This window comes from Parus major, chromosome 1A (assembly GCF_001522545.3).
Source record: "Parus major isolate Abel chromosome 1A, Parus_major1.1, whole genome shotgun sequence".
Classification (NCBI taxonomy): Eukaryota; Metazoa; Chordata; class Aves; order Passeriformes; family Paridae; genus Parus; species Parus major.
The window spans coordinates 11,793,081-11,820,518 of NC_031773.1; the positions used below are offsets into that span (position 1 = coordinate 11,793,081).

Below are 27,438 nucleotides of genomic sequence, written 5' to 3' on the forward strand. Positions count from 1 at the left end.
GGAGGCTTCCATCTACTGGTTAAATGCCTCCAAGTTGTTATTTCAGTTTTCACTTGACATGCAAGTTCAGTCTAATTAAAGCAACAGAAATGAGATCTGTGTGTTCTGAAATACACATTTTGACTCTGCTTTTCTCTCCCTGTCCCCAATGGTTTCCTCACTGAGATGTTATAGAGAAAGTCATCTGTCCTGACCATATTCAGCTGAAATTGTCAGGGAAATTTGGCAAGGAAGATGCAATTACTTATGTAGACATTTGTTCAGGAGACTGGAATTAGCACACTTGCTCTAAAAACCTCAATCAGAGGTGAAAATTCTTCAGGGGGAAAGGACTTATATGGCCAGCAAAGCCAGGGTGTGCGCTAAGAGCAAAGAAAAATAATTTCTTTTGGGGCAACTGTCCTCAGCTGAAGTTTGTGGTTGACATGAATAAATTATGCTCATAACTTACTTCATGGATGAGCCCTCAGATAGGGTAAATGCAAGGGGAACAAGTGCCATCTGGCTTTGTCTTTTGTCTCTGAATTTATCTCGGGACTGCAAATGTGGGGAAAAATACCCAACCTAAAGGTTGTTTATAAACTGATTTAATAAACAAACAAATAAATTACATTAAAACAAACATTCTCAAATAGAAAATAAATGAGAAGGGCCTACAGAAATTTTGTTCCAGTACCTGAAGGGAAAGATGTAGAGAGACTTTTTACAAGAGCATGTGGTGACAGGACAAGGGGGAATGATTTCGGACTGAAAGAGGGCAGGCTTAAAATAGATATTAGGAAAAAAATCTTTACTGTGAGAGTGGTGAGGCACTGGAACAGGCAGGCCACTCCATGATTCTGTTCTAGATTCTATAATTATAGTCCATATTATAGAGGATAGATCTAAGACTACAACACTGCAAACAGAGGGGTGCACAGGCGCTTCCAGCCCCTACACATTATTATTTATAAGAATCCTTTTTTTTGTCGTCCTAAAGAAAAAACTAAGTTTTGTTTGGTTGCAAGGTGCATGTACAGAATCTGAATACAACATAACAAACTATATACCTTATAAAAGAGGTAAAAAGTAAGACTTACCATTTTAAACTCTATATAAACACTTCCATTTTTTCTCTTCTGTCTCAGAGAATAAAAAGATGTGTTTTTCTTTTAATTCTGTCTAGTTTTATATGACTGGAATGATTAGAGCTTCTTGCTAACAAAAGCAGATTAGGACAATACTTTCTTCTCAGCTACAGGAAATCCAGCATTTTCATTAGTATTTTGCATTGTGTGATTATAAAGGAAACCAAATTCTATTTTTTCTATGCTTGAAACAAAGGGTTATTGCAGTGGCATCTGCCAAGCAGAGAGCTCATATAAATAATAGAACAACCACCCATTGTCTCCCTACTGATGTGGTGCCAACAGCTAGATCCCTGTTTTCCACCTTCCTCAGTCTTTGGGAGAAGACTGTTCTTGTTTTAGGCTTTGCAATCTATTGTACTTTATTATTCATTGGAACATTGACTGGATGAATTTTAGGTTGTTAATGCATTGAATATTCATACCTATTTGAAATCTATATTTAACCATAAGCTAATGAATATATTACATTTTTTTTAATAAAAATTTTGCTTATGTAGTCTTTTAAAGTTTATATTCAATGAAGATATTATTCAATCACCTAAATTATCCTTCAAGAACAGCAAAACCTTTGTCTTTTCTGGCATGAAAAGTAGAAATGTTGCAGTTAGTGCAGATTTTAAAATTCTTGAAATCTCTAAATGATCACAAAGATATTAAATAAATGGGCTTGTATGTTATGTCAATGTATGCTTCTACAATGACCCTTTTCTTAACAAAATGTACTAATTAAGTTTGGCAGTGCTGGTCAACTGGGGGAAGCTCATCTGCAGAGATGGTCTGGGCTGGAGCACCTACTCTGTGAGGAGAAGCTGAGGGAGCAGGGCTCATTCAGCCTGCAGAAGAGATGATTTTGGGGGGACATGGCAGCAGCCACCAAGGGAAATTGTGCGGTTCCTCTCCATCATGGCTGTATTATAAAACCAGTCTGGGTAAAAGTCCTGAGTAACCTTTGAGCAGGATTTTGGACTAAAGACCTCCCGAGATCCCTCCCAGTCTGCATTTAACTGCAGAACCATTATTCCAAGGTTTTGAATATCTGGTAAAAGCAAAGAAATGAAAGCAAGGTTTCCATCTAATCAGATTAATCATCGCTTGAGAACTGGTTTTCTCAGAACAAAAGAATTAACCAGTTCATTGTGTTCAACACTGCAAAAATACCTGTGATATTGATTCGCCCTAATAATGAGTTTAGGGCTGGGTATTTCAGAGTATCCACCCAGAAAACCAGGAGTTTAAAGGTAGCTGATGCTCTGGGGTTTTCTGATGTGATACATTTTTAAACAAAAGCTCATAATAAATAACATAAATAACTCAGCTAACAGAGTGAAAACTTAAAAACATTTAAAATTGAAAAATCTGAAACAGCATGTGAGATGCTGGTATGAAAACAATATTAGTTTTAAAAGATCCAAAATAATGGGAAAAAGATGATTTTAATGCCATCTTTTCAGTTCACTTCTCTCATGCCATCTGTACTCACTATCCATTTCCTAGTTAAGGTTTCTCCAGTCTGCTCTATCCTGATTTAGCTGCCCACTGCTCCCAAAGGACATTGCCACTAGCTGTGGACGAGCTGGACCACATAAAAATCTGGAACCTTATTCCCTGTATTTGCTTTACAGCCCCACCAAAGAAATCTTGAACAGCAAAAGTAATTCCCTTTCTTAAAGACATCTAATTTCAATATTAATTACAGATACATAAGTGGTGTGTCCACAATGTGCAAGTCAGCTTGCAAGGGAAGGAAAAAACCTGTCTCTTTAGTCTAATGCTAGAAAATAATACATCAAAAATCAAAATTTCCACAGACTTCACCCCACAGCACATGGGGCAGATTTCCCTTCCTAAAGCTGCACCAAACTCTGAAATATTACACTCCTTGTCTAATGTTTCTTTGAACTCTTCTCACCAACCTAAATGTCTTTAGAGGACAGAAAATAAAAGAAACATGGTACTCTTTCACAGACTGATCAAAATCAAACTAAGAGACAACCTGATACACAGGTTAGTGAAGAATTGTTATTCTTGCTGTGAATATGGTGAACCTCTGGAAAAAATTGCAGGGTCACTAATCATACAAAGGACAGTTATTTCTCCTGCATGGTTTTTAATTTTCATCCAGATTTATGGCTTTGAATAAAGCACATATCCCTGAAGACCATACTTGCTTACAAATAGAAAGAGGCAGGTGAAATATTGCCCTAGGAGAATAATTAATTCCATCAGACACTCTAAAAAAAAAGAAAAATCTGTGAAGTATCACAGAAGTCCAGACAAAAGAAGCAGGTGGAATGGCCCCATGTACACAGCACAAACTGGTGTGGAGCCCTGGCAGGAGCTGGTTGTGCTAGAGAAGGGTAGGAGGTCATTTGGGGACCTTAGAGGTATTGAAGGCAAGACTGAGGTGTTGTGGGAGGGCCCCTGGAAGTACTGTGGTGTGAGTGCTATTGGGATTTACTGTCCAAAGCTGTAGGAAATTTGGATTCCTGGATCCTGCTGCTCACGGTATAGTTTGGTCTTTCTTTAACACAGACTTTTTTCGGAGATGCCCATTAGAGTGCTGTCTTAGGGTTGGTGGGATGCCTAAATCCCATCCAGCCTTTCCCACCTCAACCAGAGGGGTCAAATTTAAAAGAGAAAAATCTGTTCTCTGTGTCCTTCCACAGCAAGTCCTGTGTTCCAGCCCTGCTTTCCAAGCCAGCAACTTTCAGCAGCTCCTAGGGCCGAGCAAAGCCTGACTCCCCTTGCAGGGTGCTCAGCATCCCTCGGTGCTGGCTTCCAGCTGTGCTGTGTGTGGCTCTGTGAGCCACAGCTGGGGTCAGGACCCACCCTCTGCCACTGCTGCCAGCTCCAGAATGGATGAATTCAGCTGCTTATGAGTTAAGGGCAGTTTTATTTTCCTCCATCCAGGAAACCATGGCCTGCCCAGTGACTCACTGTCACACCCCAGAGAGGATCATAAGAAAATCCAGTATGGAAGGGACCTCGGGAGGTCTCCAGACCAACCCTAAAACTCCAGACCCCTAAAAGCAGGGTCACCTACACTAACAAAACACAAACAGCTCTGCTATACCTTCTACCACTTTGCCTAACAGCACATCAAGGCTCACAGTTCTGGTATTTGTGAATGCTTTTGCATAATAAAATAATAATAGGATTATTAAAATGATGTGAAACAAAATCTGAACTTCACCTTGAATTGGTCTGTCACTTGACACAGGCATAAATATGCTGAATTTACAACTCATTGGGACAGCAGCCTCCCATATAATATACTGCTCCAACAATAATGAGTTTGAGTCCATGTTTCTCACTAGGAAACAATCAGATTTGTCTTACTCAGAAACAAATTACCTGCTAAGCTACATTGCTATAATATCTCCTCTAGATACAGTGTGGATAATAATTCTTTAAACCCATTATTAAAAAAGACATCAAAGCCTAAAACCTTTCTCTTAGAGTAAATCAATAATGAAGAGATTTACAACCCCAGCCTCGAAAGAAACCAGAGTAACAGAGAATCCAAACAACAATGTAAGTACTTCCAGGATAGATGGTTGCTCTTGCTTTTTTAATACTAATTATTCCTGAGCACAGATTTGTTTTCAGAAGTCTCTGGCAGAATGAGCACAACACTAGAATGAATCTTTTTAGGAAAATATCCTGTTGATGCTCTGAGATTCTTTAGCACCAGCACTGGATTCCTTATGTCCCTGGTGGACAAAAAAAAGGTGAAACACAACCAGACTTCAGCTCTTCATTTATTTGCTAATGACAGATTCCTATCAAAATGAATACATTGGGAATTCAATTCAGTAAAGTTGCCAGGAAGGTGAACTTTTCAAATACACACAAATAATTATTGCTTTTTTAACATGAAATATTGCTTGGGAGCTCAAATTCCCCTGTCTGGAATCCCAAATTCTAAGTACTACAGATGAAGGCATTCATTGGAGACTTGCACATCTGCTGCTGTACACAACAGAGTGGTGCTGGAAATTAGAGAAATTCATCTGTAATTTGTGTAGCTAAGAAGTTTATGGTTGATTAATAAAACATCAAACTCAAGCTAACACTTAACGATAAAAGAGGATCTCTTCTCATAACTGATATTCTAATGGGGTTTTCAGAGTGATACAATTTTTAAGATTTTGTGAAAATACTGCATCAAGTAAACAAAAACAAAAAAAAATATGGGTTTGTTCTTGCAAATCTCTCCTCTTCAGCTGAGGAACTTTATGTAGTAAGTCCACTGTTGCATTTAGTCCAGTTCCCTCTGCCCTTCTGGAAGAGACACTTCTCATGAGGTGCCTGGGATAAATTCACCATTGTCAGGGTAAATTGAACAGGTTTTCTACAACCTTGGTTTCCTGAGCACTCTCTTTGTAAAAAATATCCAAAGTATTGGCTCCAGACAGAGCCCCCAGGAATGGGAAGCAGTGACATCCCATATGTGACATAAATCTTCCCGTCGCAATCTAGGTAAAACTGACCGGACTAAGGATGGATTCATAACAGGTATTAGATTTCCTGAAAAGTTACATAATGGTACTGCAAGTTCTATTAGCAATTTCCCATTTTGAATGATCATCAGGCATCTGCTGATATCTGGAGGAAAAAAAAATCCCATGTCTGCACAGAGAATGACTGGAATCTTGAAAAACTACAATGGAAAAGCAATATAACATAAGCTAGAAGGTACCTTGTTGCTATGAACGGAATGGATGTGGCAATGAGTCAAAAGAATTGAAGCAAGACCCATCAGAGGGATGGAACAAATAGCAATAAGCTGTTAGCTGGTAAAGGTGTGTGGATGACAAAGATACAATTATAAATTTAGAAGAAAATAAGGCATATCTGAAAAACAGCATCTAAAACAATGCTGTAAAAATAGCAGCACTAACTGTGCTGTACCACTTGTTTGGCACATGGTAAGAAAACAGGCAGACTTTATCCACTGGCAAAGATAACTCTATGTTATTCCTGTATGAAGACTGTTAAAAACAGTATATTGCAAACAAGAAATAAAATGTTTTAAAATACAGCTGGTGATGTGTGGCTTTTAGCTTCCAGGTGCATCCATTTCTGAGGATCCCTCAATCAAACAGCTCACAGTAATTTTGGATTCCTTGCATGATATAACTGCCCTTTCAAAAAAAAAAATATATACTTTTTAAATTTTTAATTTTATTAACCTGAGGTCAAGCCCTTGCATTTAAACTAAAGAATTTGGTTTATGTATTAATAATACTCAGTGGAGACACTTTAACCTCTTAGCTTAAGAATTTCAAATGGTCTATTTCTTTCTATCTCTCAATATGTATTCTACTTGACCATTGTTCTGGCTGTATTGTTGATTTCATAAAGAGATACAGAAAACATTATAAATATTTTAGATACTTTTAGTAAACCAGAACACGAGTCATTTCTGAGATTCCATTCACAAATCTTTTGATCTGTGCTTACCACAAAAATTGACATGTTGTCTGCTTGCAGCTGTCAATAACATTGTGGAAAATTGTTTTCAATACTTCTCATGCTGATACTTGGTCTTTTGAGGCTTTTACAATAGGAACATGGTAAAGAACTTTGGCCTACTGGTTTTAGGAAGCATGAAAATGAAACTGCTTTTTTTCCCCAGGCTATTTCATATGCTTCATTATGCACAACAAAATACATTAAACTTCAGAAGATCTTTGCTTTTCAAATGCTAAGATTTGTCTGGTTGAATGGGATTTTAAATGAACCACACCTAGACTTTTAAATAATCTCTTCAAAATACTACACATGGTTTGAAAAAACATTTATACCAATTAACACTTCTGAAACTTGTACCAAAATAAATGAGAAAATGCCATTTTAATTTTAATTTTTGGGAACATACTTTAAAAAGATCCTGTTTGAAGCCTTGCATTCCTGAACTCAGGAATCCGTGTCTGCATTCCTGGTGCCAGGTTTGCTGAATGATGCTGCTTCATGACCTCATGACAAGTATGGGTTTATGTGGTCCTGGTTTAACCTTGTGTATTTTCCTGTGCCTGTTCATGCAGAAGGAATGTGTACACTTCCACACCTGAAGTAAGGAGAAATGATTTCTAAGCCACAGAAAGCTCATCACTTGCTCATCACACTGGTACCATCTTTCTCTTGGTCTCCCAACTCCATCCCCTCCTGGTTGAAGAGGAGTTTACTAAAATGTGCTCAGCTGGACCTTCTTCCCAAGCCTGAGCTTCCTCAAATTCTTCTCCATTTGTATATAATAATCCTTCCCAATATGGTCCTCTATATTTAGAATTCTTCTCCATTTGTATATAATAATCCTTCCCAATATGGTCCTCTATATTTAGACATCCAAGATAATATTATTAAAGACAGCTAAGTTGTTTTCAGCTTTCAATGGAAGGCACCTAAATGTTCTGAAATAATTAATGCAGGGAGAAAGAGGGATGGACAAAGCAGCATTTTCACTCCAAAAATACATCCTATGCTACATTAAGTTGAATTTCCCTGCATGTTTTGTCATTCTGTTTTTAACTGACATGGGCACCTTTTAATGCTGGTGACAGAAAATTTTAATATCAGGTGACTGGGAACTGGACAGTTGCCCAGGAAATGGATCTGTACTGTGTCACCCTGTACAGCAGTTACTCATTTTAGAACAGCACCCTCTGAACCAAAGGACACCCAACACAATGAAGAAAAATTACCCCAGTCACTGTTATTTCAGAAGTACTTGTAAATGAAATGAGCTTGCAGTTAATTCTTGCACCATTAACCTCTGATCCTAAACGAGCTCTGAGGTCTTGAGCACATTAATGACATTAAGTAAGTACATGACAGCTCTGTGCTGAGCACCCTTTTGCCCAGCCTAAGGATGCCATAACTAACAAGATATCCATTTTCTTTGCAAAACTGAGCAGAAGGTGTTCCAAACTACGCTGCAGTTTGGGCATGGCTGCCAGAAGAGGTGAGAGAGATGCCCCATGTGCTGGAGGGAAGACCTGGAAATCCCTGGGCCACAACCTCCTGAGACCAAGGGATCCCTCAGAGCCCACACACCTTCCCAAAACTCACCTTAACATCACCCAGCTCAACAATGGGAGGGAAGGCTGCTCAAGGTCAGGTGGTAGGATGAAGCATTTTTGGAAGATTTGGGTAAAATACTAATGACAATTTCTAATTTTTACATATAGATGCCTTTTGTTGTAGAACATATCTAAGTTTTGTTTACAAACTGAGTAGAATTATTCATTACAAGTGTCCTATTCAACTAATTTTTAAGTGAAAATTTAAAAAAAAAAACCCCAACATTCTCTTCCAGCTTTGTAAAAAAAACTTCATCATATATTTCAATTGATGTTTTTCTCTTGTTAGAATGTTAGAAATGTTAGAAAATATTAATGAAAGGGCACACAGGATATGGCATGGAAGCTGGGACAAAAAGGACCTGAAGTCTGATTTCTCTGCTTCTCCAGAGATATGTTATTTGTTTTACTGTCTTTTGTTTCCACTGAGAGCAAATGTTTAAAATACTGAACAAAAAGAATTCTTTCATTTTCATAAAGCATTTTTTCTAGTTTTGATTTATGTGTAAACATTAGTATTCTCCCATGAATGTAATTCCTTCCAGCCATTTGAAATACATGATGACTATTTTGTTAACTCCAAGAAGTGTCACAGAGAACATGTCCTGCTTCTTGCAGTGTTGAGAAAACTTCTAGCAAATGACAGTCCTAGTTCCTGCATAAGTAACACTCCCAATAAACTGCATCCTAAGCACAGAGATTTAAATCTTGCTTCAAAATGAATGATACTGTCAAGAGTTCATATGCACTTGGATTAATAGGGAGGTGAAAGTGCATTTTCAAGTCAGTGCCAATCCTAAATTTAGGCTTTGTAAGAGTATTTTTTACAAAAGCCAAAGGAAGAAGAAATACTTATATAAAATTTATAAAAAAAAGTAAACAGACACTAGTTAATTATTTAGACAGGTTTTTCAATGCTCTGGATTTTAATGTAGTAATTCAAGAGAAATTTAAAGAGTTAAGAAAAGAAAGACTAAAATAAAAGTTTATTTATATTTCTGCTTAGAAGTAAAAATAACAGACATACTACAAAATATTGGATTTTTAAAGTGTAATTTATATAGTTAACAATTGTATTTATTGCAGAGAATAGGCAAGACTTGTCTTTAAATTTATAGATTCCCTTAAGAATAGTTTTAAGTATATTCATGTAAATATATTCCTTTTTGGCTTGTGGTAAAAATAATGATAGCATTTGCACCCAAATATATAAAACCAGAAATGTTATTCACTTGACAAACTGCACTGTATTGCTATCTATTATTCTTGCAGAGAACATAAGGGCATATAGAGAGGGTCTGAAATGCAATCAGAAGAGGTATTGTAAAGCATATTTTTGACACCATCTAGCCCAGCCTACACTTAAATGAGAGATTGGTGCTTCTTATGAATTAAACATAATTCTTGATTTATGTTCTGTTACCCTTGTATCAAAACCCATAGTTCCAGAGCAATGTCACTGTGAATTCATTTAATGATATTGATGATACACCTAACACAGAGAATACAAAGTAACAAGCAGTGCAGAGTATGGCTTTATAAATCACTCCTACAGAGCATTAGGCAATAAATAACAAGCCATTAATTCACTCTAAATTATGCTAAAACATGAAAACTACTTGTGCAGCAAATTATAAATACCTACCATTCCTGGTAAAAATGTGAAACTTCTGATCAAGAAACTTTATCAAATCAGGATATACCTATCAGACTTCAAATTAAGTGGGTTTGGATTAGGCCTCCTTTCTTTAAAACAAGACACAGACTGCAAAAACAGTACAGCAGTTAAGTCATCCTCAGAACCCAGAGTCTCAAACTGCTTCCAGCACCTGCATTTCATCTGTGTGATTCTCAAGGTCCTGACTGCACAGGCAGCTCTCCCAGAAACAAATATTAGTGCTGCTGCAGCTCCTCAGCTGGATATGAAGCCCCAGGTCCTGAGTCTTGCACCAAGTTATCAGCACCATATCCCAAGGGAAGCTCTCGTGTCCTTGTGTACACCAACACTCACACTACCCACACAACACCATCCTGTGCATGGCACTCAAAAAAGCATAACCTGGTCTAACTGAGATTAGGAAACATTTTCCTTGAGAAAATTGAAATTGGAGGGCAATGAATGATTAATTTGCACATAATCTGATGCTGAAGATTGTTTAGAGCTGTTATGGTTGAGAGTCTTTGGCAGAAAAAACCAGATATTGTTTCTTATGGTCTACTTTGTAGTATTTGAGGAAATTATATTTCAAGTGTTGGCTTTTCTGCAATTACTCAGCATGAGTTGAGTATCTTTTTGTCTGTGCCTAAGAAAAAGTTTTTGAATCCTTTAGAGACCCAAATTTGTGCAGTCAACAATTCATGAGGTATCAACTGTAAGCTGAATGATCACCCTCTTGTCAGGAGCAATGTCATAAATGTAACAACCATAGGAAAAAATAGTTTGATTCCATGAGAATCATCTCTCTCCCTCCTTGTTGGATCTGCTAAGGGCTACAGGGACATGATGAGAGAAAAGTAATTGTGCTAAAAAGAGTAAGACTGTAAACCTAAGAAATCTGGTTAATAAACCATGCACTGACCATGCTGACTGAAGCCCAAATCTTTCCGTATAATGAAAAATTAGATACTAGCCTGGCTAGTCAAGAAACAGGGAAAAAAGCAGTCTGACAATTTGTATACTGCTGAACTTAGGGTGGCTGTTTTATTCCTCCATTAATCTATTAATAAAAAGGGAAAATTCTCCTATGAAAAATGACATTGAGAAAGCTGAAGGCTGAGGCTGAGTGCAGGAGATGGACACTGTCCTCATTTCATATAAATGAAGATAAAACCTTTTCATGATCACTTTTTACCTTAGTTACCCAACAGGGCTTAAGTGAAGAAATAAAATTGCCAGAATTATTACCATGTCAAGCCTTGATTTGGGCTTCTCCAAACTGTTTTGGCTCCTCTATCTCTGCTCCTCTCCCCATTAAACTGTAATCTCCAGTACTGAGTCACCTCCTAACCTGACATTTTGATAGTGGAAATTTGAGGATTGCCATGGGCACAGACATGCTACTAAAATGAAACAAAACAGCTCTGTATGAATAACCAAGTTGTCTCTCAAAGGTTTTTACTTTTTTCAAATTTCTGTAGTCGAAGCGTTGACTTTCAGCACAGAGCAGACCTGGCTTAACCTGTACCCCTAAGAGCTTTGCTGTCTCACCAAAAGCTCGCTGCTCTTTTCTATTTCCCAGACTGTATTTTTGTGTCCCCACCCATTTCTGTATTTCCCAAAATAATCTTAACAATATGCCAATGAGAAACACAGTAAACAGCTCTTTCTAACTATCTCATTTGGAATTATATCTCCCATTTTAACTTTTCTTTTGAAAAGAAACCACTTAGTCTTATATTGTTTTAAAGACATTTTTAGAATAAAAATGTAATTATACTCTGCATATATGAACCTCAATGCTAAAATTTGGCTTCATCTATCCATAACTGTGCATCAGTTGCTGGGAGACCAAAGATTATGCTACTTACTGTCTTTCTTTTGCTTTGTATTTCAGCAGCTTCCAATATCCCTTTGTATACTAACAGCTGCACAGTACTTTTGCTCTTTAATTTGTTTCAGTGATTGGGTGAGCAGATTGAGGTCAGTATAATGCCCTCGAAATTCCTAGTGGCAAACCACTTGTGTTACGGACATTAAATCTGAGATGCCCATAGCCCAGACTTTTCTACATGAAAAGATACTGTCTCTGACCCAGTTATCCAGCTTTGGCCCATGTTACTCTGTTAAAAATGTCCCAAAGAAACACATTGGCAGAAACCTAGATATTGCAAACATTAGACACAGGCAAAGCATCAGGATACCAGTCTGTAGAGACCAGCTCAACTGTAAAATTCATCAAAACATAGTTCTAAAGTATAAATACAGACATTCTATATGGACAATGACAGCCCTTGCCATTACTGGTCTTCTAGCTACCATCTCCATTATATTTCCTAATTCTCACAAATCCTGAAATTAAGTACTGCCATCAGTAAAAGTTACACTTCTCATGTTTTGCCTTAGCAATACTAAGTAACTGATAACAACAGCAATAACTCTGTAGCTGAAGACAGCTATTCTTAATTTGATGTTGTTTTGCTGGAATTACTGCTGATTTAACTTTGCCCATGCAGATTCTCTGAATCTATAACTCCACATCCATGCAGCAGGCAATCAGCTTTCAGGGGTGCATTGTCTGGGGGTGCTGCCCAGCCCTGGCTGGAAGTGCTCTGGTCTCTGGCAAGTGCTCAGTGACAGTGAATCTGCAGGAATGCACAGACATGAAAGATATTACATTGCTATTTGTTATGCTAATTTTGTTAAGGGCCTGTCGGAATTTCATTATAAACCATATTTTCAAGGACCTCATAAATCAACCATGAAATGTATTCTGTGCTCACACTTTCACAGACTAAGACCCAATGACTTGATTTTGCCAATTTAAAGAAAAGGAAAAAAAAAAAAAGAAAGAAAGAAAAAATAGGAAAAAAACGGGTTTCGTAAAATTCTATTTTACGAAATTTTTGAAACATAAATTGAAAGTTTAAAGGTATTATTAAAGCACTGCTGAACAGAACACTGCAAAGCTTCCAGCACTTGTGAACACTGAGCTTCACTTACTCTATAATATTTTTACTGTCTGAAAATCTAATTAAACTCATGAAAACTTAATAAACTTGGCTAATATCCCTGTTTTGGCTGAGGTTTGTATCCCTCCCTTTCTCTGTGTCGCTAGGTGTTCAGTGCTGCTGAACCTTGCAGCCTCACACAATGAGCTGCACACAGCTGGGAGCCCCAGGATGTGCCACAGCCTCTGCAGACCCAGGGCACGTTCAGCCAGGACAGGCTCTGGGGTCAGAGGGACCATTGACTGCTCCTCCGTGCTGCCTTTGGCACTCCCTGCTAGCTCCAGCTGCGAATTCGCATTCCAAGTCACATTCTGCAACAGAAAATCCCTGCTGCCAAAAGTGAAACAAAAACTCAGCCTTGAAATCCAGCTTGACTACCTGTGAGATAGATCAGCATCAACAGCAGCGAGTTGCTGATGCAAATTAATTACTGTTACCAAATTAAACTATTTCAACTAAACTGCCTTTACTGACCACTAATAATAGCCATCCAATAATCATCTACATCACACTGCATGACATCAGACAGCCTCAGAAGTACTTTCTTATAATTTCTTTAATTTATTTCTTCTCCTACTCCACAGGGTTAGTAGCCAAAAGTACTTCAGAGCTCTGAATATAGTCACAACCAGGAAACCTAGCTACTAGTTAGATCCCTGGTGGGATACAAATCAACAACGGAAATATCCTTACAAACACAAGTAAACATTCCTGACATATCCTAAACACTAGCAAGAGTTAAGATCTATTTTATTTTTATTTCATTCAGCAAACACATACTAAAAAATTTTAACTGCAGGTTGTCCTCCTGTGAGGTGCTTTGTTTTTGTATAACAGCAAAGCATTAAAAGATCAATCCTTAAAAGCTTAACAACAAAAAAGGCCAAGTGCAATCTACATACACTGAAACTAATTACTTTTATGACAATCTACTTATCCACCACATCAGTCTGGCAACCTAATTCATGAATTCCCAGAGTCTTAGTGTCTACAGGTTGTGCCATATGGCAGTGCAAAGTTAGATTTAAATGTGATTTCAGTATCACAATGGTTATGTCATTAAATGCACAAACAAGTATACTAATACATGAGGAATTAAATAATTTTTAGAAATTTAACATTGAATAATTTGCACTTTTCTGAAGTGTGACTCATGGAGACCATAGTGCTCTGCCAGGATTATGAATTTTTTCCCTATTGATGGGTATGTTGCTGCCACAGGAGAGCTAAGAACAAACCTCTTAAGAAGGAGGATGACATGGATGTTCTGTGCAATACTGGAGAGGGGTTGAAGGAATAACAAAAAAAAGATGAACTGTTATGTTAGGGAAAATGCCAACAAGGAGAAATATTTGTGAGAACACACGTCATATTCCCTAATAAAAGACAATGAAATCCTTGCAGAGGCTAGGTGAAATGTGATGCATCCTTGATGTACTTCAGAACAAGGACAGTGTCATCATGGATTCCAGATCTGCTTGCTCTCCCCCCATGAGAAGTAAAGCTGACAGTCCTCACCCATCAGCAGGGACAATGGCTCACAGTGATAAAATAGTGGTTTCCAGTCAAGGGACACCTCATGTGGCTTTGAAAGAGGGAGGAGGATTGGAGCACCATGTCCTCTCCTTTCATGCAATGCAAGATGCAGATGTCTTCTGGTGGAAGAGTCAGGAGCCAGCACAGTGCAGTTATTTCCTCCAGTCCAGATGGGCAGAGATGTCCCAGCAGTTACAGTCACAGCCAGGTTAACCAGGAGAGAGATGTGAGCTACAGACAGCAGCTGACAATGCAAGGAGCAGCTCAGACAGAGAGCTGCCTTTTCCAACCCTTTACTCACCTGACTCTGGGACTCCTGATGAACAATCATTAAGAAGTTCCCTTGGAAGTTAAAAGCTCCACAGAATAAGAGAGCCGGTGCTCAAAGCCACTGGGAAACACACCATTCTTAAGAAATTATCTTTCATCCTGTTAAGTAACAGCAGAGCTCCAGCCTTTTGGAACATTTTTTTAAACAAATAAGACAAAAATTTGCACATAAATAATTAGAATGATGACCTAATTGCCCATACATATTTAAAACACAAAGTTCTGGCTAAGAACACTGGTGACTCACAAAACAGTGCCAGCTCCAAGAGCAAAGGAGCAGTAGCTCCAAAGCTGGACACTTCACCCGAAGGAAAGGTCAGCTCTCCCTGGCAAGCAGGAAAATATCTGAACAGATTTCATGGCTTCTGGCAAGGTAAAGAGTCACAGCTGAAATGTCTGCCCTTGCAGAAATCACAGTTGAAATTTTACATGACTTTCAGCATGATTCAAGTGCCGCAAGGGGATCTGGTGATATGTAGGGCACAAAAGCCTGGGAGAGCAGCCGAGAAAGCCCAGCTCTAGATGCACATGGATGCCTCACCAGAAGTTTCCCAGGCACAGGGATTCAGACACATGTAGTTTTTAGCTGATGAAGGAAGAGGGTCTCTCCCAAAACCTCAGAAGGGCCACCAGTAACTGTCTGGCCATGCTCCCACATGTCTGTGTGTCCTGAATCCAGGACTAAGAAAAGTGGCCTCAGTCACTTCACTAAGCCATGTATATTCTATCTTATCAGTAATAAATTAAAAGGCAAAGCTTTGAGCCTGGAAACAGCTGAGATTGACTCAGTGCCCAACTCGGTCCAAGGCTGGGCCAAGGATATCCCCTCACAGAACAGGGCTTTTCCATTTACGTACAAGTTAAACTTTTCATTAAACCCTGGCACTGCATAACTTCTGACAGCCAGAGGAAGGAGTCAGAAAAAAAACCCAAACAACAATGAAATGCCTAGAAGATAGAAAAGGGATCTAATATTTAATCCTTAATCCTTTCATGAGGCCAGAGGCCATGTGTCTCTGTGTCCTACCACGTCATACACAGCCGAGAGCTGAGCTCCCTCTCCTCCTAACCCAGAAGGGCTCCAGGCAAAGCCACCTACAATATTTCAGCTTTCTCCATCCACTTAAAGTTTACATTGTGAGATTTAATGAGCACACCCACAGCCCAGCAGAACAGGTACCACCACTTCCAACCCCAAATTCAACCCTGCAGATGCAGGTCAGGTATCTCTGAGCCACAGTCACCAGCACATCATGCTGTGGCTGGGTTTATAAAGAGCCTACACAGCAGCAGAGACCAAGTTTGGAGCAAGCATTTCCCAGGCATCTGAAATGTGTTGGAAAACATGAAGAAGAGACACATGTGATCACCACTACCTGACAAGCTCCTCCTAGGGCTGGATGCTGCAGAAGTTTTCATTTTGCTTTCATTTGTTTGCATTTGCTATGCTATGAAATCTTCCTGCTACCTTCCCCCAGACCAGAGAAGTAGTGACCATTTAACATTCTTTTCAGACTTGGTTGTTCTTCACTGAAGATATAGTTAATATAAAATTAGAAAGATGAAAAATCACTAATGTTAGTTGCTATTATTTATAAAGGATGAACATTGCTTTTGCTCCTATGTTTTATGAGAATAAACCTTTCTAATTGTACAGAATCAAAGAGGAGGATATGGTCCTCTGTTTTAAATATACTTCTTATATAGTTTTTGTTCATTTGTTGTTGTTGTTGTTGTTGCTTTGTTTTTAAAATTCAGTATCTTTTAGAGATGTCATTTTCCTTTTTAATTTTGGCAATTTTCCAAATTCTAAGGAACTTTCCCAGTACTTCACATGCTGTCACAGCATCTTCAATCCATCTTTACAGCTCTTCCATCATATTTTGTGTAAAGAAAAACTTTTAGCTCATCATTGCAGCAGCTGCTAATGAAGATCTCTAGGCTTTCTTCTAATTGATGAAGAGAGAATGACAAATATTTTAAGTATCCATTAAACTGTGCTAAATCAATGGTGATTTACCCAGAATTTCTATAGGAGCATACAGCACATCCACTCTAATATCAAGTGAGTTAATTGTGATCAATGATACTACAGCAGAAGGCAAATGAATTCTTAATGACAAGAAACTTCACATGTAACAAAAATAGATGCTAACAAGAAACCTCTTTGCTGCATTTTCCATATTACATCATTAGTAACCACTGTACTCAAAAAAACTAAAATGCAAATATGAACATTTTAAAGACTTCTATAGATCAATCAATTTTACAAAACATAATAGGATAAGGAAAAAATTGTAAGGTTTTCTATCATTCTTTTTCTACATACCTATATTTTTGAAATTTATTTTAACAGCTATTAGATTAACTAAAAAGTTATCATCAGAAAATTCAGGTGTTTTTTTTTTTACCCACTGAATACAAGACCTCTTGAAGACAAGGCCTCTATGGGTGTCCTTGTCTCAGTTTTACAATCTCTTTTGTATGACTTGTAGGTTTTAATGTGCATCATAACACCTCTCATCCAGCAGTAAGAAATTCTCTGGGGAACACTTGCAGAAAATAGGACATTGAGTCCATAATTAAAGTAATCTCTTCCCAGGCAGATGCTTCAGTTGGCTCTGTTATCACATATTACAAAAGGCATCTTGAGGCCTATAAAATGTGTGGCAAATGGCTTTGGAGATGAGAAACAGCAATTTTTCATCTAATTTTGATCCATAGACATGTAAGTACTGTATTGCCACTTTTTGGTACGAAGCCAAATAACTATTGTGGTTGTTGAAATAAGCTTGGCAGTAACCAAAATTAAAGAGTACTCCAGCTTTTATCATCAGTCAGGAAAGCCATCTTTGCACTTAGCAAATAAGCATGCCATCTCAAATATGAGAGTTAATGCCTACATCTGGATTTAGAAGAAAGGCTTTATGCAGCTTAACTCACCATACATATTCTCTCCCTATTTGTGTGTTAAAACCATCGTTCAAATTACGGCCCTGACATCTTCACTGCTTTGCCAAACTGTCTGTGATTCTGATTGGGAGTGTTTCTACTGTTTATTTTTTTGTGTTTTAGGATGTTTAGGACATTGCTCTTTGAATGCATAAGTAGGTTCTGCAAAGTAATTTGTTCATATCAGCCATAACGCTTTGCATAAACACTAATGGTGATAGGAGCTAGCTGAATTTGTGGAGCATGTTTTCAGTTCCTGACTGCAGCAATGTGTTCAATGTGGGCAAAATTTGACCTCAGACTACTGAAGCACTGAAAAGAAAGACAGAGAATTACTTTATTCCATTATTCATTTCTTCAAATTTGTTATTTTAAACTATTTCCCGTTTGGGTGGGAAATCACAGATTGCTGCAGAGCTTCTTATTCTTTAAGACTTTAAAAATGCATTTTTCACAGAAAATGGCTCAAGTGAATGTACAACACTACTTGAGCTAAACAGCTTATGTTGATCCAAGAGGGATATTTGGAAGGTTAAAAGAGAAAATGTTTTTGTTACATTTCTAGTAAGAGCTAAAAAGATTCAAGCTACTCCAAAACAGTAAAGAAAACAAAGCCATTAACTTTAAAACATAATGTTACAGTGCAATTTTACCTGTAAAATATGTGATGAAAACAGCCATTAATCACCAAAAAGATCTGAAGAACAGTATGTGAAATACTTCAATAAAATGCTTTTAAATAAAAATGTATTATTTGAATCGGTGTAGCATCTTCAAATCTTCTAAATGATAACTCTGCTGTAGAACAGAGTTCATTCTGTCAGATAATTTAAGGTCATGGTCACTTTGAATATACAAAATCAAATTTTCCCAGCAGGAGGGCAGGAAAAGCTGATCAAATTTTTTTGTTATCTTCAAGTTTAGGCATTCCTTCTTTTTTGTTTTTAAACTTTTGCTAGAACTCATCATGAGGAGACCGCTGTTTTACAGAAAAAGGGATAATTTCTTTCTTGCTGAATATAACTGCATGTCTAACATAGTATTTTGTAGATCACTCTATTAAAGTTCCTCCAAACAAATAAGGCAAGAAAAGTAAGTTAATTTGTGTGAACTGAGAATATGGTCAGAATCCTTATATCTCCTTGCTTGAGTACACAAACAAAGCAAAATTAAAAAAAAATAATGTGAAGGCACTAATTTTAAAAAAAATTGAAAAGTGCTGTCTGTGCCATTGATGGCAGCTTGAACACACCTGATTGCTCTGCTGGATCCAGGGCAGTGCTCAGCACCCTGCAGGATCGAGTTCCTCACCAAGTCATTTAGCAATAGCCCCTTACAAGAAGTCAAGGGCTTCCCAAAAACAAAACAATGAGCTTGACTCCAGCTCATGCATGCACTGGACACATTATCTGCTTAAGAGGTGGCATTGAAATGATCAGGCTCTATCAGCCCACCAGGAGACATTCTGGAGTTACCAGGGGTTTCCATGGAATCATGGTCTTAATTTGTACAGGTTCATCTGCAGTACTGAAATTATCTTCCTAAAACATCTTTTACAACTGTCCTCTGCCTGCACTCGTGTTTTATGCACTATATGTCTATCTGTAGACAATGGTTCCAAGTATGTTTAGCACTCTCTTCTATGGCTAACATTTCCAAAAGAACTCCCTAAAACTTGTTTGTGGCTATTTCATTCAGCTTATTTCTTCAAGGATGTAATTTTGAAAGGTTTGTTATTGATCAATTATTGCTAGGCAAAAGACATTTCATCCAACTGCTCTGATACTGAGGAAAAACATTTTAGTGGAAACAAAGTCTTAAGAGTGTGTGTAATACGTTCTGTACTCCAGTCATGTTTTCAGAATTAACCCATTTTGAGAAAAGGGGAAGATAAATGCTTTGAATGAAACAAAGGTTTATGCTGTTGATGAACTAAAATACATTCTGAAAAATCACCCTGAGGTTAAATTTCAGAGATATTTTTTATCAAAATTCAAGAGAGAATTTTAAACACAATTACTGATAACTGATTCACATATTGTGAATTGATGGTCTCATGCACAAAAATAATGAGAATGTTGTGAAGAAAAGGAAGAATGTAAAATCTAATCTCTGCTTCTAGAATTGCTAAGTGAATATTCATATGAAGGAAAGTCATTCTCACAATTACCATTTTATTACTTAGATAACACCAGTAGAAAATTACTAGATTTCATTTTATTTCATGCAGGAGGTGCCACAGTCCTATATGAAGCCACAACAAAATCTTAATAGAGAAGCCAAAGGCTATATTGAGCTTCCTTCTGCTATCATACATGAGTACGTGATACAATAAATTTGCATCACACAAAGAAAAGAAGCCACCCTAATATTGTATAATATTGCAGTTTCTTCTCTGGCATTACACAACATTGACAGAAGTAGCATTTTATGCTTCTTACTCATCTTTGGAATTAAGTTAATTAACTAATACTAATATAATTTTGATGTGCTTTTACTTTAAGTACATGCTCACATAACCATTTTTACTGTCTGTGTTGGTTCTACTTTTCTTATACCTACAACACAGCATGAGGAGTCTAAAATCACAAATGGCCAGTTGTTTGCACACTTGGAGAAAAGTTTAAAAAGCAGTCTTCTCATTAAAGTAAGCTTTTAGGAACATCAGTCATCTGAGAGAATATTACACAACAGATTTGACCTACAAGGAAAAAGGAAAAAAATTGCAAGATTTTATGAACTTTACACAGTTGCCATTTTTATTCATACCCTACAGCAGATTTCAACTGTTGAGCAGCCCACTCATTGAAAATTCTTGACACAGAAAAAGTTACTTACTGTTGAGGGTGGTGGTTATGAAAAACTCATTTTATTACTTGATACAGATGCTTATGTTTAGGCAGCTGAATCTGTCTGGGTGGGATTCCAATTCACATTTAAAAAATCTTAAAACTTGTGCCTATATAAAGGTCTACAACCAAGCTATGTAGCTAGTGATCCCTTTTGGTCAGTGGAGATCTAGTTGTTAGTTCTGCTGCCTAGAATTTTGAAAATAATTTGGAAAATCCTAAGGAAGCTAATAGAGACCTTCTATTCCTGCAGGTACCTCTCCCCAGATGTAGAACTGATTGTCTATGGAACCACCCATTAACCCTCAGGGGAATTCTAGACACACAGCTCACATAAACACCTGACTGGAGATAAGCACATATCCTTTATCCAGCTGAAACAACTGAAAACCCCTTTTCAGGAGTGGACAATTAGGTGCAACCAGCTTTCATCCTCCCTCATGGCTTTTATGCTTTGCTCTGAGCATTTCTGAGTACTCACAGTACCCTTTGTGTTACTATTTTCTGTTAAAAAAGTTAAATGAAAACACCCAGAATTTCTCATTAGTCACCTCTGTCTGCTTTATACAAAATAGATAATACTAAGACAAAACTAATAGACAAGTTAAATTTAATTCCTCATAGTCAGATGAGCCTTTGCTTTTTGGGGTCACAGCTAGAGAAGCCACAATTATTCCATGCACAGTGTTTGCATTTCACTGGAAATTAACAAACACAGAAGATGAAGGAGGTAATCTGGGCAGCACATCAAAATGGGACATGAGAGCAGAGCCAAGACAGGAATCAAATATTGGCTCGTGATTTTCAGAATATTACACATAATGTTGATTGACGGCACAACAATGCCTCTACCCAGGGAAGTGGAAAACCAAGCAAGGGAGTAATTTTTCTTCATAGTTCCACTAGACTGACACACCAGCAAGGAATAATTACTGATTTTTTTTTTTCTACAAAGCATAACTTACAAGCAATATGGAAAAATAAAAATTACTGCAACACTGGGCTAATGTTGGAATTACTCTGACTGTGAGCAATGACTGTCTCTTATTGGGTGCTACCCATACAATCCCTGACTCAGGGTCCACACCAATATCACAAAGAGTGCTATGAAATATCCTGCTTCACCCTTTTGTTGCAGTAAAGAGTAGGAAGAGAAGTGCAGCACTTACTGAAGCAGGGTTTCTTTACAAAACCCCAAAGCCAAGGCTATCTGCACTTTAAGGTTTCCATATGTGTTATGGCACACCTCAGCTGAATGCAGAGATTTCAAATTGTGGCAGCAGCTAGAATGCTGTGGAGAACAGTGTATTTCAGTGCACAATTCTGTGTCATCACAAGAGTGTGAGGGAGAAAGACGTACATGACCATATAATTGAGAGATGATTACACATAAATACGAGGGACTTAAGGGACCTCACTTCTGATAGATGCTGGTTTCTGTTTACTTTTATGTTATTATTAGTGCGCATTTTTGTTGTGTTCAAACATAACTGTGTACTTAATCTTGAAGATTATCATTTGTACTTCTTTCAAACAATTGAAAAAACCACAGTAAACAGTGTCTTAAATGGCAGTTTAGCTAAGTGGTTTACCAGGGGAATGTGGTTCCTTCAGACAATATAGACCTTTCCCACCCTGGCTAGAGGACTAATATAGTAAAGCATGTAATTTTCTTGGATGTTTATTCAATATTTCCATAATTATTATCATTGGTTTTCTATAAATGCTTTAAATAGATAACCAAGTCTCTCAATCACAGTCTTTATGTTCTGTAGTGTTTGTACAGCATGATATTTTGAGTTCATACATTAACACCATTGCCAGTTCCTGAAACAGGCTTAAACACATGGGCATGAAAAGACCAGTTCTGGAACAGGGTACTTCAAACTTCCCAGAAAGGAGTTGTAACTTAAGGTGGTTATGGGAAGAGGCATATCCTCTGTGAAAAACACTGAGATTTTAAATTTCTTGAAAATTTCTTCCAACAGTTCAGCTGCCTGCCTCAACATTCAGTCCCAGACTTTTCCCAGGAGCTGTGCTGAGAATCAGTTTCCCCTGCCTCAACAGAAGTGATGTGCCAGTGCCCTGCCTCAGCCACCACTGCTCTCTCACCCCTCTTCATGCAGAGCCACCACCACAGCTATTTCCATTCCTGCTGAGCAGTTTGCACCGTAAGCTGTGCTGATTAAGCATCACACAATATGTGACTGGGCCTTTTAGTACTTACTGGCTTATTAGACTCTGCCTACATACTCAGGCAGATAGCTTTACAGAGGTCCAGTCTTCTGTTAATAGAAGTTATAGGGAATATATGGACAGAATCATCCTTATTAAATCACCTGTTCAGTGACTAACACAACTGGTTACATAAAAAAATATTTTTCTAGGTACATTCTACAGGCTACAATTCTATTTAGTACAATAGTTGAAACTTCTGCAATAAACCCTGCTGGTGGTCAAAACACAATATGCTTTTGCTATTTAGGTCAGCTTTATCACTCTTGCAAACTAGTAAGTTAAGCCATCTATAAAACAACAGGCTTAACAACCTAAGATGCAGCCCAGCATGCCATCCTGCTTAACAGCCATTATTATCCCTGCTGTCAGGCTGAGCTTTAACTAGGTTAGTGTGAGCTTAGAGCAGAAATTACAAACCACGAAACCTAGCTGAAGGATTATGAAGATAATATTTTACAAATTTGCACACAATCAGAGAAATTACTTGTTAGTGTAAAGGAGAACCTACTATTTTGTAGTGGTAAAGAGAATTTAGAGATCCTGGCAATTTTCTTGGGAGGCCCTGTGCTCAATACCTGTTTAACATCAGTTATTGCTAAGAAAACTATTCTATAATAAATTATGCATTTTAGCTTTTATTTCCTCAACTCAGCTGGAGGTATCTATGGTGAGAACACACTAAAGGATTTTGCTAAGATATACTACAGGAACACCAGCAGCACTCAGAGTTTCTCTTAGAAGTGTATTTCAAGAAAAGGTCCTTTCAATATACATTTAGTAGCCATAATAAGGTACTTTGAGGACAAAATTCCAACAGAGTGAAAATAAATTTGCACACAACTAGTGTAAAAAAATGGCCATTGCCTCATTTTTCACAGAAACAGGTTGGCTCCAGCCACCTTCCCCCATGGAACACGGGGCTCTGCACCATCCCTTTTCCTGGTGAAAGTTGGGATAAGGCTTGTTGAGTGAAACACTGAGACAAGGAAAGATGTAAAGCTCCATCAGGAAACATTACATTTCGATCCAGCAGTGGCACAGCACAGTGTGCAATGGAAATAACTGCACTACATCAAACTGCAGAGATTAGGAATATTCCAGTGGGGTTGGAAAGAAACTGAGCGCTGTGCTAACAGCTGGTGTGAATCCCAATTTGCTGTGCCTCTGCATCTCACATACACAGAAATAAGCCCATCTCCTTGCAGAACTGTGCCCCACATCCCTCCCCAGAGCATCCCTCCCTGCAGCACAGCAATACTTTGTGTGTCCCTCGCTGGCTGTTTCAGTAACCTAAGTGTGGCCAGGAGCCGTCCTCCTCCACCATGACTGGGAAATGCAAGGTGGACTGGGAACTGGGAACTGACACGTTTATGCAGGAATATTTCTGGCAGTTTATAAACAAATCACGTTGTGGCAGGGAGGATTGTTGCTGGGAATGTCCAAATTTACAGGTATAAATGCTCTGCTTGGCTACTGATTTTTATGAAAATTAGTATCTGAATATCTCAACCACTTTGTCATGTTTGTTTGGTTACCAATGGATACAAAAGCTGCAAGGAAGAACAGGCTGACAGCATCACTGCACAAATCTCATGTCTTAGCTCTAGGAGAGCACACCAAAAAGCACAGATGGAGTGAAAGGGAGTTTTGCCCATGATGCCTACAGGGTTGTGTTATATCTACAGAATTCCACTGTTTCAGTGGAAGCCAGAACAGGTCAATAGTGTTTATAGTTAATAAAATAAATCTGTGCATGTATAGAAAAAGCTATCTGGCCTGTGAGAGATTTTCCTGGTGACCTTTGTCCAGTTCCTCCTGAAAATTGTCCAGGGAGAGTTCTCAACACTCAAAATCGCACGTCAAAGCTAATGTTAATTAATAACCTTATTATCCATCCCCAGAGAGGTCAAAGACTAATGAGCTGATCTGAATCACAGTCATGTTGGCAACAAACACTATAGGAAGCTCTTACCTATACTGAAGTGTTGTCAGAGTCTATAAATTCACATATTTTGTAAATAATTTCAATTTATTCTAAGTAAAACAAAAATTAATTAAATTGATATGTTAAATGTAATCTATATTAAATTTAAACTTTATATTCAATTTAAAATGTTTTAAAAACTTATTATTTTCTTTAAAGGAGAAAAAGGGAGATAAACAAGATAGAGTACTCTGGAACTCTTATTCAGGGAACTGAGTAAGGTAGACAGACTAACACTGCTAAACAAAACACTAAACAAAAATAGCTTTGTTTACTGCAACTTGTGATTTAGTAAGTAGGATAAACACCAGCTGAAGCAAGAAAGTGTGGGCAGATGAAGAAAAATTGAGGAGGAGGATTAGAGGTAAAACATATTTGTCCTCTTTACATTTCCTTCAGCTGATGATTACCCTGTATTCCTGCAGACAAGTGTGATCCTGGAGTAAGAGAAGCTGAGCCCTTCCACTCTGGTCTGGATTTGTTCTCTGGGAAAGCAAACTGATATAACTGCATCTTTTTGCTCATCCTCAAAGATAGATGAGTATCACCCATGGAGCATCCTTTTACCTCACATGAGACATTCTGGGAAGCCACTGAGTCTGACCTGGGGACCCTGGGAGCAGCTGTGGTTCTGGGCTCCCCACTGCAGGATCAGACCTCTCAGCCCTGCCAGATGCAGGTTTACATCCATGCTGCAAATTACCTAGCCAACAATAAATTCAGATTTCTGCTATGCATAGCAAGGACTTCACTAACATAGTGCAGACCTTTGTTCAAGGGGTGCTAATGCCAAAGAGGTGGATTACAACTTAAACAAACAGGAAATTACAGGTTTCATTTCCAAAACTGTTCAGTTCTGGTTTAACTCTGTTTCCACTGAAGCCAGTGTTGGACCTTCCATAGATTTCAAGAGAGACAAGCACCCATTGCCTTAGAAAGTAACCATGTAATTTCACTTACATGAGAATCAGCACTCATAGTAGTATTTGAATTTCTGCATAGTTATTTTTCAGCTCTTCTTCAACAATGGCAAACATGAACAAAAATCCCAATACAAAATCACGGAAAAAAATCACCCACAGGAAAATGAATGACTGGTTAGAAACTGACCTCAAAACTCACAATGGAGGGTCATATCTCATAGCAACTACATTCACAGTCCCTGTGCAAGTTAGGACCAAAAATTCAACAATTATTTCTTGAATACCAGGAAATCCAAAAAATTCAAGAAAGGGTGTAAGCAAAAGTACACAGAGAAGCTGTACAGGCAGCTCAAACGAATTTTAGCTGCTTCCACTTGTCATCAAAGGAAACTATTTTTAGAAAGGAATTAAATGTTGTATAAACCCCATAGTTGGCAGATTTCCTCCAGGTATATACAACTCTTGTATAGACAACAAATACACTCTCACAATTTAGTTACCAATCATCAAAACTATTATTTCCCAATTTACTATAAATGTTTAGAAGAAAAGAGAGCTAGAAATAAAAATGTCTTGACATTGTCATCACAGCTAATAAATAATGTATCCTGACAGTATAGGCAAAAAAACCAACAAACCCATTATTTAGGTATGGTGAAATATCAAAGTCACAGGTAAATCAATCTACAGGTACTGTGCTCACCACCAGCAGCTTCTGGTCTCAGAGAAGTCAGTCACTCCTTTTTAAGTTTTTCAACAGTAAAACAACTTGATTATGTAGGGCACTTACCTGCTGCTTCCCATTATGGATTGGAAGGGAATAATACTCAGAAAGTTTGTTCTGACAACAGGACAGTCACAGAAACATGGAAACATGTCTCTGAAACGTTGCAATTATTCACATATTGAATTAGGGAGCCTTTTTTTTTTTTCTTTGAAAGTGTCAAACTTGAAACATTTTCTACTTTTGACTGCATTTTTGGGGTATTTTCTCTCTCAAATCTGGTCTATAAAATTCTGGGGCAAATAATTATAAATTACTTGAAGGAAGAAGATAGTAAAATTTATGATAATAATTCAAGATAAGCTATTTTGTTGGAATCTTCTTTGGTACTAAATCATCAAATGATAACTTATGCCTTTGAATCAAATTACAGAAAAAAACCCTCTTGGTCATGATTGGTTCATCAGAAGTTCAGAGTGTTTAAAATTAGGAATAGTAAATACTTGAGTATAGTTACTCTCAAATACTTGCATTACAATATGAATAATATATTTGTGTGATGTTCTAACTCATGTTAAATGCAATAGTTACAAGACTGTGTCAGTGTAAATGGGCTAATAAAGGATCAATGATAGGATTAATTACGAAGAAGAATCCATTTCTTTTAAATGCTGGACCTCCTACATGCTTTGAAAGTAAGAAGCTCCAATATGTACAGAAACCCTTCAGCCAGGAAGATCTCAATATTCTTAGCGCAAATTCCAGTCTGCTCTTGGCAGTGTACTCTGACTCTTTCATGCAGACAGTGTGAGCAGGTGAGATTTGGCTGTCTCCAGAGTGATTTTCTGCTCTTGGCTTTGGTGTATACGTACATGAAGTTGACACAGCCCGTCCCTGCGGGTGGAGCAATCCACACAAAACTGAGGTTTGTGGTTGGGAGATGGCTCACATGGGACGCAACCACGCTGCACATGAACTGGTTTCCAAACTGGTGGTCGGACATAATTCCTAGGAGAAGG

The 27,438-nt window shown here is 37.9% G+C and overlaps 1 protein-coding gene across 2 annotated transcripts in view; it reads right to left on the minus strand.

Annotated features, from left to right (window-relative positions):
• RELN (reelin) overlaps positions 1–27,438 on the minus strand; it is a 271,266-nt gene that overhangs the window by 167,373 nt on the left and 76,455 nt on the right. For both annotated transcript variants that reach the window (XM_015628416.3, XM_015628417.3), the window contains exon 3: positions 27,292–27,427. In XM_015628416.3, the coding sequence (XP_015483902.1) occupies positions 27,292–27,427 (136 nt within the window). The remainder of the gene's footprint in view (positions 1–27,291; positions 27,428–27,438) is intronic.